General features: G+C 46.6%; 1 protein-coding gene across 2 annotated transcripts in view; it reads left to right on the top strand.

Moving 5' to 3' along the window:
- The window catches only part of fbxw7 (F-box and WD repeat domain containing 7), a 162,297-nt gene that overhangs the window by 55,658 nt on the left and 91,220 nt on the right, over window positions 1-15,419 (top strand). For both annotated transcript variants that reach the window (XM_015975849.3, XM_054735612.2), the window contains 2 exons: window positions 10,854-11,102; window positions 11,191-11,706. In XM_015975849.3, the coding sequence (XP_015831335.3) occupies window positions 10,923-11,102; window positions 11,191-11,706 (696 nt within the window). In that variant the 5' untranslated portion in view covers window positions 10,854-10,922. The remainder of the gene's footprint in view (window positions 1-10,853; window positions 11,103-11,190; window positions 11,707-15,419) is intronic.

The following is a 15,419-nucleotide window of genomic DNA, read 5'->3' as shown; positions in this document are numbered from 1 at the left end:
CAGTAACTCAGCACACACTCAACAGAACAGCAGTGGAGAGACAACAGTTCCTCAGCCAGCTGGGTTTCCTTAGTGTTCTTGGGAAGTAAAACCACTGCTGTGCCTTTTAACGTCACTCTGATATTCCACAGATGTCCTCTCATCCACACACACTCCAAGAAACCTAAAGTTACAGACCCGCGCAGCATCACCCCCTTTTGTGCATCTTTTCTTACAGTTCAAAATCAACCTTTTCTTTTATCTGCACTGATCAGCACCAGCACTTGTTCACTGGCCATTTCTAAGTTTCCTATTTCTAAGTTGCATCATCTCTCTGGGATGGTGATGTTGTTCATGTGAATTAAAATGTAGTCGAGTGCAAGACTTATCACATATCCATGATGAGGACCAGTGTTGGGGCTGATTGTTGGTGAGCTGTGGGGACCAGCTGACAACAACCAATCAACCTCCGGATAGTTAGTCTACTAATTCATTGATTACTTCTCAAGGAATGATCAAACTGGGAGTTGACGCCCACAAAGTGACCGCAAGGTTATTGGCAATGTGTTTGTTGCTGAACTAGCTTCTTTAAGCGTTAAATGATAACCTTTCCAAAGATTGCAGGATTCGTCTTCTGATGTCATTGCCACAGTGTAACACATGTAACACCATCAAACAGTACAGTATGTACCAAATAAGCTGTGCTGCAGTGTTGTTGTTGTCCATTCCTGTACAGATCCTGCTTTACTCCATCTGCATCACTCCCACCAGTGTGTGTTTACTGTTTGTGTTGCAATAGACCAAGGGTATTCAATTCCAGGCCTGGAGGACCGGTGTCCAGCACGTTTTGGTTTTAACATTGTCTCAACATATCTAATTTAAATCACCAGGTGATTAACAGGCTTCTGCAGAGCTTGATGAGCTGCGGCACAGGAGATTCAACCACTGAATCAAGTGTTAGAGCAGAGACACCACTAAGACTTGCTGGATACTGGCCCGCCAGGCTCGGAATTGAATACCCCTACAATAGGCTAACCGGAACGATGCTGACATGAGGGGGTGCATGTCGCCACCTACTGCAGCGGAGTGGAACACACTTCAATCAAAAATTTGGCTGTCTAACATACATGCCACCTAGGATAAAACTTCACAATTTTATCTTGATTATTCCCAAAGCTCGACCCAGATATCCTTGTAAATGCCATGATTTATTTGTAGTGATGTCATGTTCTGCATCCTGCATCCCCCTCAGGTGCCTCCTTGTGTTCCCCAGCCCACTCCAGGTGTTCCCCTTAGGTTTCTGTGCCCCTTAGGTCTTCAGCTCCCTCCAGGTTTCCCTCAGGTCCCCCCTTTGTGATTTCAGATTTAGTTATCCCATCCCTGTTAGTGTTTTCTTCTGGTGTCTAGTTTTCAGGTTTATTAGTTCACCTATCTTTAGTTCTCTGTAGATTAATTTTACCTAGTCAGTTTCCCCACTCAGTTTATTAGTCTCACCTGATCTCACTCCCCACACACCCGTTACCCTGATTGTTTCCCTCCGTGTTCCCTCTGTGTATACAGGTGCTGGCCAGTAAATTAGAATATCATCAAAAGGTTGAAAATATTTCAGTAATTCCATTCAAAACGTGAAACTTGTACATTATATTCATGCAATGCACACAGACCAATGTATTTCCAATGTTCATTACATTTAAATTTGATATTCATAAGTGACAACTAATGAAAACTCCAAATTTGGTATCTCAAAAAATTAGAATATTCTGAAAAGGCTGAATATAGAAGACACCTGCTGCCACTCTAATCAGCTGATTTACTCAAAACACCTGCAAAGGCCTTTAAAAGGTCCCTCAGTCTTGTTTTGAAGGCACCACAATCATGGGGAAGACTTCTGACTTAACAGCTGTCCAAAAGACAATCATTGACACCTTGCACAAGGAGGGCAAGACACAAAAGGTGATTGCTAAAGAAGCTGGCTGTTCGCAGAGCTCTGTGTCCAAGCACATTAACAGACAGGCGAAGGGACGGAAAAAATGTGGTAGAAAAAAGTGTACAAGCTCTAGGGATAACCGCACCCTGCAGAGAATTGTGACGACAAACCCATTCAAAAATGTGGGGGAGATCCACAAAGAGTGGACTGCAGCTGGAGTCAGCGCTTCAAGAACCACCACGAGGAGACTCATGAAAGACATGGGATTCAGGTGTCGCATTCCGTGTGTCAAGCCACTCTTGAACATGAAACAGCGCAAGAAGCGTCTCGCCTGGGCCAAGGACAAAAAGGACTGGACTGATGCTGAGTGGTCCAAAGTTATGTTTTCTGATGAAAGCAAGTTCTGCATTTCCTTTGGAAATCAAGGACCCAGAGTCTGGAGGAAGAGCGGAGAAGCACAGAATCCACGTTGCATGAGGTCCAGTGTAAAGTTTCCACCGTCAGTGATGGTGTGGGGTGCCATGTCATCTGCCGGTGTTGGCCCACTCTGTTTCCTGAGGTCCAGGGTCAATGCAGCCGTCTACCAGGAAGTTTTAGAGCACTTCATGCTTCCTGCTGCTGACCAACTTTATGGGGATGCAGACTTCACCTTTCAACAGGACTTGGCACCTGCACACAGTGCCAAAACCACCAGCACCTGGTTCAAGGACCATGGTATCCCTGTCCTTGATTGGCCAGCAAACTCGCCTGACCTTAACCCCATAGAAAATCTATGGGGTATTGTGAAGCGGAGGATGCAATACGCTAGACCCAACAATGCAGAGGAGCTGAAGACGACTATCAGAGCAACCTGGGCTCTCATAACACCTGAGCAGTGCCACAGACTGATCGAGTCCATGCCACGCTGCATTACTGCAGTTATTGAGGCAAAAGGAGCCCCGACTAAGTATTGAGTGCTATACATGCACATTCTTTTCATGTTCATTCTTTTCAGTTGGCCAACATTAGAGAAACAAACATTTTTTCATTGGCCTTTAGAATATTCTAATTTTCTGAGATACCAGATTTGATGTTTTCATTGGTTGTCACCTATAAATATCAAAATTAAACGTAATAAACATCGGAAATACATTGGTCTGTGTGCATTGCATGAATATAATGTACAAGTTTCACGTTTTGAATGGAATTACTGAAATATTTTCAACCTTTTGATGATATTCTAATTTACTGGCCAGCACCTGTATAACCCTGTCTGCATCTCAATATGTTGGTTCATTTTCTTGTGTCAGCGTTGCTTTGTCCTCTACAGACCTATAGATCCTGGCTCATGAGTGAGCTTTTGTTTTTGTCTTTAGAACTTTAGATCCAGCAGTTTTGTTTTTCCTAATAAAAGCATTTTTATTCTATACAACCTCTACTGCCTTGAGTTGTGTAGTGTTCTGCATTTTGGGTACAGTCCTCCTGCGCTCGCAGCATGACAAGTGATTGTAGCCATTTGTTGGCAGTTAAAAGATTATTGAAGGTTTCAGGAAGGTCTTGTTGGTAGACTGAGATGGAAACCAGTTGAAAATCTTGGCTAAAACATGAAACGGCTCATCTGTGTAGTCACAATCCAGCGTTAACTCGGTTCACATCTTTAAAGGGATACTATGCAACTTTTTCATATTTTTAAATAATTATCTTGACCTAGTATGTGCTAAAACAACCCTTCACAGGTTAATGAAATGCCACTCAGACCCTCACCGACCTCCATGGCCAGAATACCGCCTTTGCAACTACAGAGTGCTGGGCCGCCACTTGTGGACTCAGGGAAAAAAATGAGCTTACATACCTGGAGCTGCTCTTACATTTAGATCATAAACACAGCTGATTTGTTTGATTTAGTCATGAACCGCTCCTCTAGAAACTGATGAAAGCTGAGGAGGCGTTTGAGCAGTTTGATTAAGAAGGTGTTAAAAAAAGACTCCTCCTTGAACCGTCACCTTATCGTGGTGGAGGAGTTTGAGTGTCCCTAATGATCCTAGGAGCTATGTTGTCTGGGGCACTTAGTGCCCCTGGTAGGGTCTCCCATGACAAATTGGTCTTAGGTGAAGGGTGAGACAAAGAACGGTTCGAAGGATCTTTCATGGCGGTTAAAACGAAGAGTCGGAGTACCCGGCCCGGAGGGTTACCGGGGTCCCACCCTGGAGCCAGGCCTGGGGTTGGGCCCGTGAGCGAGCGCCTGGTGGCCGGGCTTTCGCCCATGGGGCCCGGCCGGGCCCAGCCCGAACCGGATACATGGGCTCGTCCAACTGTGGACCCACCACCCGCAGGAGGAACATGAAGGGTCCGGTGCAATGCGAATCGGGTGGCAGACCAAGGCGGGAGCCTTGGCGGTCCAATCCCTGGACAAGAAAACTAGTTTTTGGGACATGGAACGTCACCTCGCTGGCGGGGAAGGAGCCGGAGCTTGTGGCAGAGGTTGAGCGGTACCGGCTAGATATAGTCGGACTCACCTCGACACATTGCATTGGCTCTGGAACCCGAGACCTGGAGAGGGGTTGGACACTCTACTTTGCTGGAGTTGCTCCGGGTGAGAGGCGGAGGGCTGGGGTTGGCTTTTTGTTAGCCCCGAGACTCTCTGTCTGTGTGTTGGGGTTTACCCCGGGGGACAAGAGGGTAGCTTCCTTGCGCCTTCGGGTCGGGGAACGGGTCCTGACTGTTGTTTGTGCTTATGGGCCAAATATCAGTTCAGAGTACCCACCCTTTTTGGAGTCCCTGGGACGAGTGCTAGATAGTGCTCCATCAGGGGACTCCATTGTCCTGCTGGGGGACTTCAATGCTCACGTGGGCAATGACAGCTTGACCTGGAGGGGTGTGATTGGGAGGAACGGCCCACCTAATCTGAACTCGAGCGGTGTTTTGTTATTGGACTTCTGTGCAAGCCGCAGTTTGGCCATAACGAACACCATGTTCGAACATAAGGATGCCCACCGGTACACTTGGTACCAGGGCAGCCTAGGTCACAGGTCGATGATAGATTTTGTAGTCGTATCATCTGACCTGCGGCCGTATGATTTGGACACCCGAGTGAAGAGAGGGGCGGAGCTGTCAACTGATCACCACCTGGTGGTGAGTTGGATCAGATGGCAAGGGAACATGCCGCGTAGACCTGGCAGACCCAAACGCATAGTGAGGGTCTGCTGGGAACGCCTGGCAGAAGAACCTGTCAAGACGGTCTTCAACTCCCACCTCCGGCAGAGCTTTGACCACGTCCCAAGAGCAGTGGGGGACATTGAGTCCAAGTGGGCCTTGTTCCACTCTGCGATTGTCGAGGCGGCTGTTGCTAGCTGTGGTCGTAAGGTGGCCGGTGCCAGTCGTGGTGGCAACCCCCGTACCCGCTGGTGGACACCAGAGGTTCGGGGAGCCATCAGGCTGAAGAAGGAGGCCTACAGGGCGTGGCTGGTCTGTGGGTCTCCGGAGGCAGCAGACAGGTACCGGATAGCCAAGCGGGGTGCAGCAGTGGCAGTTGCCGAGGCAAAATCTCGGGCGTGGGAGGAGTTTGGTGAGGCCATGGAGAAAGACTATCGATCGGCTCCAAAGAGGTTCTGGCAAACTGTCCGGCGCCTCAGGAGAGGAAGGCAGCAACTCGCTCACACTGTTTACAGTGGGGATGGGGAGCTGCTGACGTCAACTGAGGCTATAGTCGGACGGTGGAAGGAATACTTTGAGGAGCTCCTCAATCCCACCAATGCGCATTCCGAGGAGGAACCAGAGCTGGGAGGCCTGGGGATGGACTGTCCGATCTCGGGGGCAGAAGTTGCTGAGGTAGTCAAACAACTACACAGCGGCGGAGCCCCGGGGGCGGATGAGGTTCGTCCTGGGTATCTCAAGGCTATGGATGTTGTAGGGCTGTCATGGTTGACACGTCTCTACAACATTGCGTGGTCATCGGGGGCAGTTCCTAGGGAGTGGCAGACCGGGGTGGTGGTCCCCATCTTTAAGAAGGGTGACCTGAGGGTGTGTTCCAACTATAGGGGGATCACACTCCTCAGCCTCCCTGGAAAGGTCTACGCCAAGGTACTGGAGAGGAGGGTCCGATCGATAGTTGAATCTCAGATAGAGGAGGAGCAATGTGGTTTTCGTCCTGGCCGTGGAACTGTGGACCAGCTCTATACCCTTGCAAGGGTGATGGAGGGGGCATGGGAATTTGCCCAGCCAATCCACATGTGCTTTGTGGATTTGGAGAAGGCTTATGACCGTGTCCCCAGGGGCACCCTGTGGGGGACGCTCCAGGAGTATGGGGTGGGTGGCTTTCTGTTAAGGGCCATTCAGTCCCTTTACCAGAGGAGCGTGAGTTTGGTCCGCATAGCCGGTAGTAAGTCGGACCTGTTCCCAGTGAGGGTTGGACTCCGCCAGGGCTGCCCTTTGTCACCGGTTCTGTTCATCACTTTTATGGACAGAATTTCTAGACGCAGCCGTGGTGTGGAGTGTGTCGAGTTTGGTGGCAGGAGAATCTCGTCTCTGCTTTTTGTGGATGATGTGGTCCTCCTAGCTTCATCCAGCTCTGACCTTCAGCTCTTGCTGGGTAGGTTCGCGGCCGAATGTGAAGCGGCTGGGATGAGGATCAGCACCTCCAAATCTGAGACCATGGTTCTCGACCGGAAAAGGGTGGCTTGCCACCTCCGGGTCGGGGGAGAGGTCCTACCTCAAGTGGAGGAGTTTAAGTATCTCGGGGTCTTGTTCACGAGTGAGGGTAGGAGGGATCGGGAGATCGACAGGCGGATTGGTTCGGCGTCTGCAGTGATGCGGACGCTGAGCCGATCTGTCGTGGGGAAGAGGGAGCTGAGCCAGAAAGCCAGGTTCTTGATTTACCGGTCGATCTACGTCCCAATCCTCACCTATGGTCATGAGCTTTGGGTAATGACCGAAAGAACGAGATCGCGGATACAAGCGGCCGAAATGAGTTTCCTCCGTAGGGTGGCCGGGCTCAGCCTTAGAGATAGGGTGAGGAGCTCGGACATTCGGGAGGGACTCGGAGTAGAACCGCTGCTCCTCCGGATCGAAAGGAGCCAGTTGAGGTGGTTTGGGCATCTGGTCAGGATGCCTCCTGGACGCCTCCCTGGGGAGGTGTTTCGGGCATGTCCTGCCGGCAGAAGGCACCCGGGTCGACCCAGGACACGTTGGAGAGGTTACATCTCCAATCTGGTCCGGGAACGCCTTGGGGTCCTGCCGGAGGAGCTGGTGGACAAGGCCGGGGAGAGGACGGCCTGGAGCTCCCTAATTGGGATGCTGCCCCCGCGACCCGGACCCGGATAAGCGGAGGAAGACGAAGACGAAGGTGTTAAAAAGATGAAACCACAGCAAGGAGATAGTTTATCTTTTGTTTTTACCACAGATAATAAATAACGGACACTAGGGGGTGCTATAAGCATGCAAAACTGTTTCATATCTCTTTAAGTCTGCGCCCCACTTTGTAGTCCTTCACTTTGAAGTTGTTGTCACTGTTGGATGGAAAATGATCATGGCAAGTAAACATTTTAACTCCTCGCTGTAGGGCCTCTGCTCCATCAGCCACCGACAGGTTGCTGTTTCTTTAATTGCCAAACCTTCGTTGTGTTGACACCATTGAAGTTCTCTTGAGCTATCCTGTCTGCTGTTCTGGTCCTTAGAGGTTGGCGCTGTTTTTTTTTTTGTTCCATCTCTACATCTGAATGCACAATTTTACTTGTTCAGAAGAAATTTCATACCTATGTTTATGTGTGGGTTTTGATTTGGACACTAAATGTAACAAAGCTTATTTACTTTGTATTGGTCCATGGTTCTGTCTGCAAACAGGAAGCTGTCATCCATAAAATGTCGATGTTTTGAAACACAACTCTGAAACTCCTGAACAAAACAAGTCGAATAGTTTCAGCTCCACCAGGTTTTACTGTTTGCCCATACACAGTGTGTTTGCACAGCTTGCTGTTGTCTAAGTAGCAACAAGCAGCACTTTTCAAGCTGTGTTAAGGACACCGATTACAGAATCCTGGTAGTTCCAGTAAAGTCAGAGAAATTTCAGCTATTCATAACCTTCCTTTTCTTGGCTCACAGCTATGGACTGGCAGTCTCTAGAGAAGGGGCCGTGCAATTTGAGATGGGTCTAATGCTTCCCACCACAGCAGCTCTGGGACTTTACCCCCAAAGAGGAAAAGAAGCTTTACAAAGGGACCAGTGACTTTGTGCCCAAGGTCAAGCAACTTGGTGCGAAGTGAAACAGATGAAGAATGTGAGCTCTGAGCATCCTCCAAAAATGTGTTTTCCTGTGTGGTAGGTTGTAGATATTGGGACCTGCAGTGGGCATAGCTGATTCTTTATTAGTCACAGTTTACTTAGACATCTTTTGGAACCCAACATTTGCTGTAAAAATATTGTTTGCTATCAAAAAGAGGTCATTTTTCAGCCAGTTTGAAAGATTTGCCCCAGTTTCTCTAACACTAAGAAAGTTTACATACACGATTGTTAAAGATACAGCAAAATAGGAAGGTGCTTTTTGTTTTAAGGGTACTGATGAAATATATTTATCATAACACCATTTTAATTGACCTAAATCATTGTACATTACAGGTGTTGCAAACACCTTTTAAAAGTTTAAATTTCTTGTGTTCAAAGAGCCAGTTTTTATTTCTTGTTGATCTTGGCTTTCAAACCCTCGGAAAAGCCTAGTTTATGCTTCTGCGTCAGCTCCACAAGGGAGAGACACATCCACGGAGACGTTTTGGTCTTCTCTGTCTCCTGAGAAGTGTTTCAAAGCAATTCCCTGCCAGGACAACAGAGGGCGTAGCATTGTTCTGTGGTATCCTGTCACGTATCCGGTTCGAGATGATGCATTAAATATAGTGTTTATATTGTGTTTTTTGTATTTTAAACACCTTTTAACACAAATACATTTGTTCCTCATTCTCCTCCACCTCTTCATGTGCTCGCCACCCACGTTTCCCGTCATTTTTATCCACGAATAAAATGCTTGCTGCATATCTTTTCACTCCTCCAGTCACAGGTGAACAAACATTCATATTTTTAGAGGTTTTCCATGAGGTATTTTTCAAGCTGCTCTGTGTCTGCCGCTAGATATCTTTGGCTCTCTTTATTTTTTTGAGGGGGGCAATGGCGGTGCTGTTGACAAAATCAGCGTCCTGACCAATCACAGGCTTGCGGTCTCCGTCTTATTCAACGGATGTTTAGAAAAGTGGACTCGACTCCGTTCATCCTTGCAAACCTGCTGGAGAGCCCTCACAAGGACGGATAATGGCGTTGCGCGTCTCCGCACTGACGCAGACGCCTTTAGCCTCAGAAGTCATTTTGAACTCTGTGAATAAAAAGCTCCTATCTTCCTCACATACGTCTCGTATGAATGGACATCTCTTGAAGTGTTAATATTTTTAGTTAAATGTCCTGTATTATATTTAGCACTTTCTAGGGTTCTAAAACCCCCCAAGGTGCTTTACAACACATTTGGTCATTCACCCAGGCTCACACACTCACACACTTGTAGTGATGAGCCACAGCTGTCCTTGGGCACACAGACCGGTGAGGCGGCTGTACATAGGCACCACTAGTCCCTCTGACCACCCCCAACAGGCAAGGAGGGTTAAGTATCTTGCCCAAGGACACAATGACTGCAATAGACAGGGCTCAAACCTGCAACCGTCCGGTTACAGGACAACTAGGACCCTGCTGAACTAAGAAGACAAGAGCGATCCTAATTCTGCTCTGTGCCCTAAATAATTATTGACTCACTATTGAGTAATTTTAATGACATTTTCACACACTGAAGTTGTTACCATTCTCTTACATTGTTTCATGCTAAGCTAAAGCTAAAGCAGTACAGATTAATCATGAGAATGACTGGGCTGGTTACAAATAGTGTTTTTTCTACTTATCTAACTATGGAAATATAGCAGCAGACACTATTTACTTTGGGGTGGAATATCCCTTTAACGAGTATAAGGAATATGACAAAGTTAATAGTTAAAACCCTGACTTTTGGTAATTTACAGAATCTGATTTGATCTGTCAACTTTCAGGGTTTAGTATGTTGCCTGATGTAAATTACAATTTCTAACTAGAAAATTCCTGAAGAATTTTTAAAAAGGGACCTGCCAGCTGGCACAAGATAACATTCATACACATGTAAAAAAAATGCCTCTTTAGAAGGCCTGCCATCAAATTCATCCATTATTGTGCACATAATTAAATCATAATCATGCAAAGTTAATGCAAATTTAGACACACTCAAAATGAATAAAAGAATATGTTTTTTGCTAATAATTTCACCATCATAAATCAAAATGCTTAGAAAAGTAAAAGCACACCTCCCACTGCTGAGCCGTTTATTTTGATGTATAATTTGTGGGGGTGCACGCTGCCGCTCGAGCCGCGTTAACGTCCGCGGAAGAATAATAACGGATATTAATATCTAAAACTCCCCAGGTGCATAACAATAAGGTCCCTGCTTGCTGCAGCAGCAGGTCCCTTAATTATTAAGAACGTACTTAAATGAGTAAACTTTAAATTTTATTTGATTAAAGATGAAACAGCAGCTTTCTTTTGGATTTTAGATATTTTAGAACTGTGTGGAGCGACAAGTTTGGAGCTGCAGCTCTCATCTTCTTTTACAGTGAAACAATATTTAGCTTTTGTATTTGACGTATTGTTTTTTCTGTAATTTGACAAACTTACAAGAGAGTTGTTTACATTTATCTCTGACGTTGTGGCTCCTGTCCCAAAACACAATCACACCCATCACTGTTGCTTGTCTGCTGCTGAGCAGCACAATCGGTTTCCCACAAGCTAATTCTCCACATCAATAATATTTAATAACTTGGCTGATTTTATGGAAAGTACTCCAGACAGTTTAAGAGAAGATGAGGAATAACAACCAATGCATTAAGCATAGCTTAAGTGTTCTGTTTGTGTTTTGCAGAATGTCAAGACCATCCCCTCCTCAGACAGCCTAGCGAAGGTTCAGGAGGTAGCAAGCTGGCTTTTGGAAATGAACCAGGATCTGCTGTCGGGGGGCAGCAGCAGCAGGCGGAGCCGGGGCCCCGGGGGTCAGGCAGTACGAGGTAACGCCTCCTCTACGGCCCGGGCACCCCAGCAGGCAGCAGAGGAGGGTGAGGAAGATGATCACATCAACCGGGTGGTTGAGGAAAGCGAGCAGCCACAGCAGAGGGTGAGGTTTTTTTTATTTTGTGCATGTTGGAACATAAACTGGGTTTCCCTAAAAGGTCATTGTTATTCTTCTCTGTGGCGTTTTGCAGCCGGATGCGTCACAGGTTGATGATGAAAGGGAGCAGCCATGGGCACCCGCCGAGTCAGGAGCCAGCAACGGCCCTCAAGGAGAAGCAGACGAGGAGGAGAGAAGAGGAGGCCAGCTAAATGAAGTGACCGGGGATTATAAAGGAGTCCGATGGGTGTGGGGAGCAGAGCAGAGAGCGCTCCGAGGCCAGCCGCACCTCGAAGAGGAGGAAGAAGAGGAAGAAGAGGAGGAGAACAACAATAGCAGCAGCCACCAAGAGGAGGAGGAGACAGAGGAGAGGACAGAGGGAGGGGAGGAACAAGGAAGGGAAGAGGAGGAGAGGGATGAGGGTGAGGAGGAAGAGGAGGAGGAGGATGACGAAGAGATGGACCAAGACAGTGATGAGTTTGAGCAGGAGGAGGAGGAGGAGGAGGAGGTGGGAGATGGGCTCCGCTCCCCCACTCTCAGGAACAAAGTGTCTGCCCCCAGGAATAATCAGGACTCGCTCTTCACACACCAAAGTTCTTCCAACAAGAAGGTAAGCAGCTTAATGGATCCTGTTAGCCGTTCTGCACGTCTGTGAGTAGCTTTACAATCACATCTGGCCAGATGTTCCTGTAGTCTCACAAACTTCTGAAAATGTTCTGCACCAGCGCTGCATTGTTGTTTGAAACAACAGCGCCACCCAGTGGCCAGAATGCTCCAGCACTGTAAAACTCAACACTGTTAGTCAGAAACTTGTTTCATGTTTGATTGGGAAACATGATTTTATATCTGAAATCCAAAAATGCACATCCTGTTTAGCACTTGTAAAGAGTAAACTGTTCAAAGTTTCATGTGAAAGAGTGTTTAGAGTAACACACATTTGTGTTCAGCACCATTTCTTACATTTAGATCCGTATAGTTTTTATTCTTTAGTGGATCCTGTGATTCAGACGCTGTTCTCCATTACAATTCTGTTCAATTCAGTCAGGTTTAGTTCCCCTGGGCCTCTTGTGATCTGACACAGCTGACCGACCAGGTGTGTTTATCAGGGCCTTAGTCACTTGTGGGCCATTCCCATCTGTACCGGGTCGGCCCGGGCCGGGTAGCGTAGGTTGTTTACATATCTGGGTAGCCTGGTATTTTTCCGGGCCTACCAAGGCTCATTCTCAGCCCTCTTCTCGAGGGGGTCTGCTTCAGGCCGACCAGGGCCAACACACCCACTGCTGACAGCAAATTCACACCTTCCATTAGAGCAAGCCTCTGATTGGTGGGTAGAATCAGCCCACATGGGCTTAAGACAAGGATGTGTGGAATCAACCGGGCCAGGCTGGGGCCGACTGGGGCTACCCGGCCCGGGCCGACCCGGTACAGATGGGAATGGCCCATTGGAGGAGCCATCTGGCTTTGCACACATTCTGTTGAGCTGTGGTTAAATGTGCATGGTATTATAGAAGGATCTGTTATGAGTTTAAATTAAAAGTTTCATTAATAGTTTATTTATAACTTAGCAGTTTTCACAACAGAGACCTTTTGTGATTGAGCTGGTTGAGCTGTGTAAAAAGAAACTGACTAAGGCCTGATGTGCCACCAGATTAGGTGGCTTATGACTCATCACAGATGGGTTCTGTCATGGATTTGATCAGTAAGTTTATCAATAACCTATTTCCCTGTAGTCGGAGAGAAAAAGGAGACAATGAACAACAAGTCAAACAGTTATAACTGTGGCAAGATGCCCCAAACATCCGGTCTCATAGTTTATTTATATATATATATATATATATATATATATATATATATATATATATATATATAGAGAGAGAGAGAGAGAGAGAGGAGAGAGGAGAGAGAGAGAGAGAGAGAGAGAGAGAGAGAGAGAATGTGTGTGTGGGAAGTAGGGGTGGGCAATATAAACGAAATAAGGTAGAAACGATCTAAAATTGGGTAATGATAGTGTTTTTGGCTAAATTGCAATACCGCGATATCGCAAAAACACATGACGTCACTAAGATGTGCACCCTGCTGACATTGGGGCAACAGAATGGCAGTGACTACAAGCATGGATTGGGCGGAGGAGGTGGCCTATGTACAGTGGGGCAAAAAAGTATTTAGTCAGGCACCGTTGTGCAAGTTCTCCCGCTTAAAATGATGACAGAGGTCAGTAATTTTCATCATAGGTACACTTCAACTGTGAGAGACAGAATGTGAAAAAAAATCCATGAATTCACATGGCAGGATTTTTAAAGAATTTATTTGTAAATCAGGGTGGAAATTAAGTATTTGGCCAATAACAAAAATTCAACTCAATACTTTGTAACATAACTTTTGTTGGCAATAACAGAGGTAAAACGATTACTATAGGTCTTTACCAGGTTTGCACACACAGTAGCTGGTATTTTGGCCCATTCCTCCATGCAGATCTTCTCGAGAGCAGTGATGTTTTGGGGCTGTCGCCGAGCAACACGGACTTTCAACTCCCTCCACAGATTTTCTATGGGGTTGAGGTCTGGAGACTGGCTAGGCCACTCCAGGACTTTCAAATGCTTCTTATGGAGCCACTCCTTTGTTGCCCGGGCGCTGTGTTTGGGATCATTGTCGTGTTGGAAGACCCAGCCACGTTTCATCTTCAAAGCTCTCACTGATGGAAGGAGGTTTTGGCTCAGAATCTCACGATACATGGCCCCATTCATTCTGTCCTTAACACGGATCAGTCGTCCTGTCCCCTTAGCAGAAAAACAGCCCCAAAGCATGATGTTCCCACCCCCATGCTTCACAGTAGGTATGGCGTTCTTGGGATGCAACTCAGTATTCTTCTTCCTCCAAACACGACGAGTTGAGTTTATACCAAAAAGTTCTACTTTGGTTTCATCTGACCACATGACATTCTCCTAATCATCTGCTGCATCATCCATGTGCTCTCTGGCAAACTTCAGATGGGCCTGGACATGCACTGGCTTCAGCAGCGGAACACGTCTGGCACTGCAGGATTTGATTCCCTGCCGTTGTAGTGTGTTACTGATGGTGACCTTTGTTACTGTGGTCCCAGCTCTCTGCAGGTCATTCACCTGGTCCCTCCGTGTGGTTCTGGGATTCTTGCTCACCGTTCTCATGATCATTGTGACCCCACGGGATGAGATCTTGCGTGGAGCCCCAGATCAAGGGAGATTATCAATGGTCTTGTATGCCTTCCATTTTCTGATAATTGCTCCCATAGTTGATTTTTTCACACCAAGTTGCTTGCCTATTGTAGATTCACTCTTCCCAGTCTGGTGCAGGTCTACAATTCTTTTCCTGGTGTCCTTCGAAAGCTCTTTGGTCTTGGCCATAGTGGAGTTTGCAGTCTGACTGTTTGAGGCTGTGGACGGGTGTCTTTTATACAGATAATGAGTTCAAACAGGTGCCATTAATACAGGTAACGAGTGGAGGACAGAAAAGCTTCTTAAAGAAGACGTTACAGGTCTGTGAGAGCCAGAGATTTTCCTTGTTTGAAGTGACCTAATACTTATTTTCCACCCTGATTTACAAATAAATTCTTTAAAAATCCTGCCATGTGAATTCATGGATTTTTTTTCACATTCTGTCTCTCACAGTTGAAGTGTACCTATGATGTAAATTACTGACCTCTGTCATCATTTTCAGTGGGAGAACTTGCACAATCGGTGGCTGACTAAATACTTTTTTGCCCCACTGTATAAAAGAAAAACAACCCAGTAGCCTTTGTTCCGACAGAAACATTTAGCTTAAATAAAAACCACAACAGTGGGCACCAGAGGGAAAGGCGAGGCTTCTTTTGAACATTTTAACCGTGTTTATTACGGGCCGTTTATGCGTCACTCTACCAAACTACAAATACAAAATTAAACAAAAAGAAAAATCAATTTGTCTTCCAGCAAACATGTGTGCTGCGCTTGTATTAAAAAAATCTATCTTTTGAGCTTCTTCTGTGTTCGCAAATCAGTCCGTGCGTCATGACGTCACATGCACGAATAAATCGTCCATCGTCTTTTTTGGACTGACGATTGGTGGTGGGAAAAATTATACAAATCGCTCAACCCTATTCTAGACAATATTTAAAGTGCAGACTTTGCAATTGTGGAGATTAAACTTCCTGCTAGCTACACGGAGAGACTGGGCGTTACTGTTTACAGTCCTGGGGAGGTGGGATCCAGACTCGTGACTGCCAGGATGGTGAAGATCGGGGCATGATGATGCAGACATGCCTCGCTTCTTCCCATCCGGCCTTTTGCAATAGCCTAGCAGAGTTTAGCA

Source organism: Nothobranchius furzeri, chromosome 7 (genome assembly GCF_043380555.1).
Source record: "Nothobranchius furzeri strain GRZ-AD chromosome 7, NfurGRZ-RIMD1, whole genome shotgun sequence".
NCBI classification, from domain to species: Eukaryota; Metazoa; Chordata; class Actinopteri; order Cyprinodontiformes; family Nothobranchiidae; genus Nothobranchius; species Nothobranchius furzeri.
This window is presented reverse-complemented; position numbering and strand designations above follow the sequence as displayed.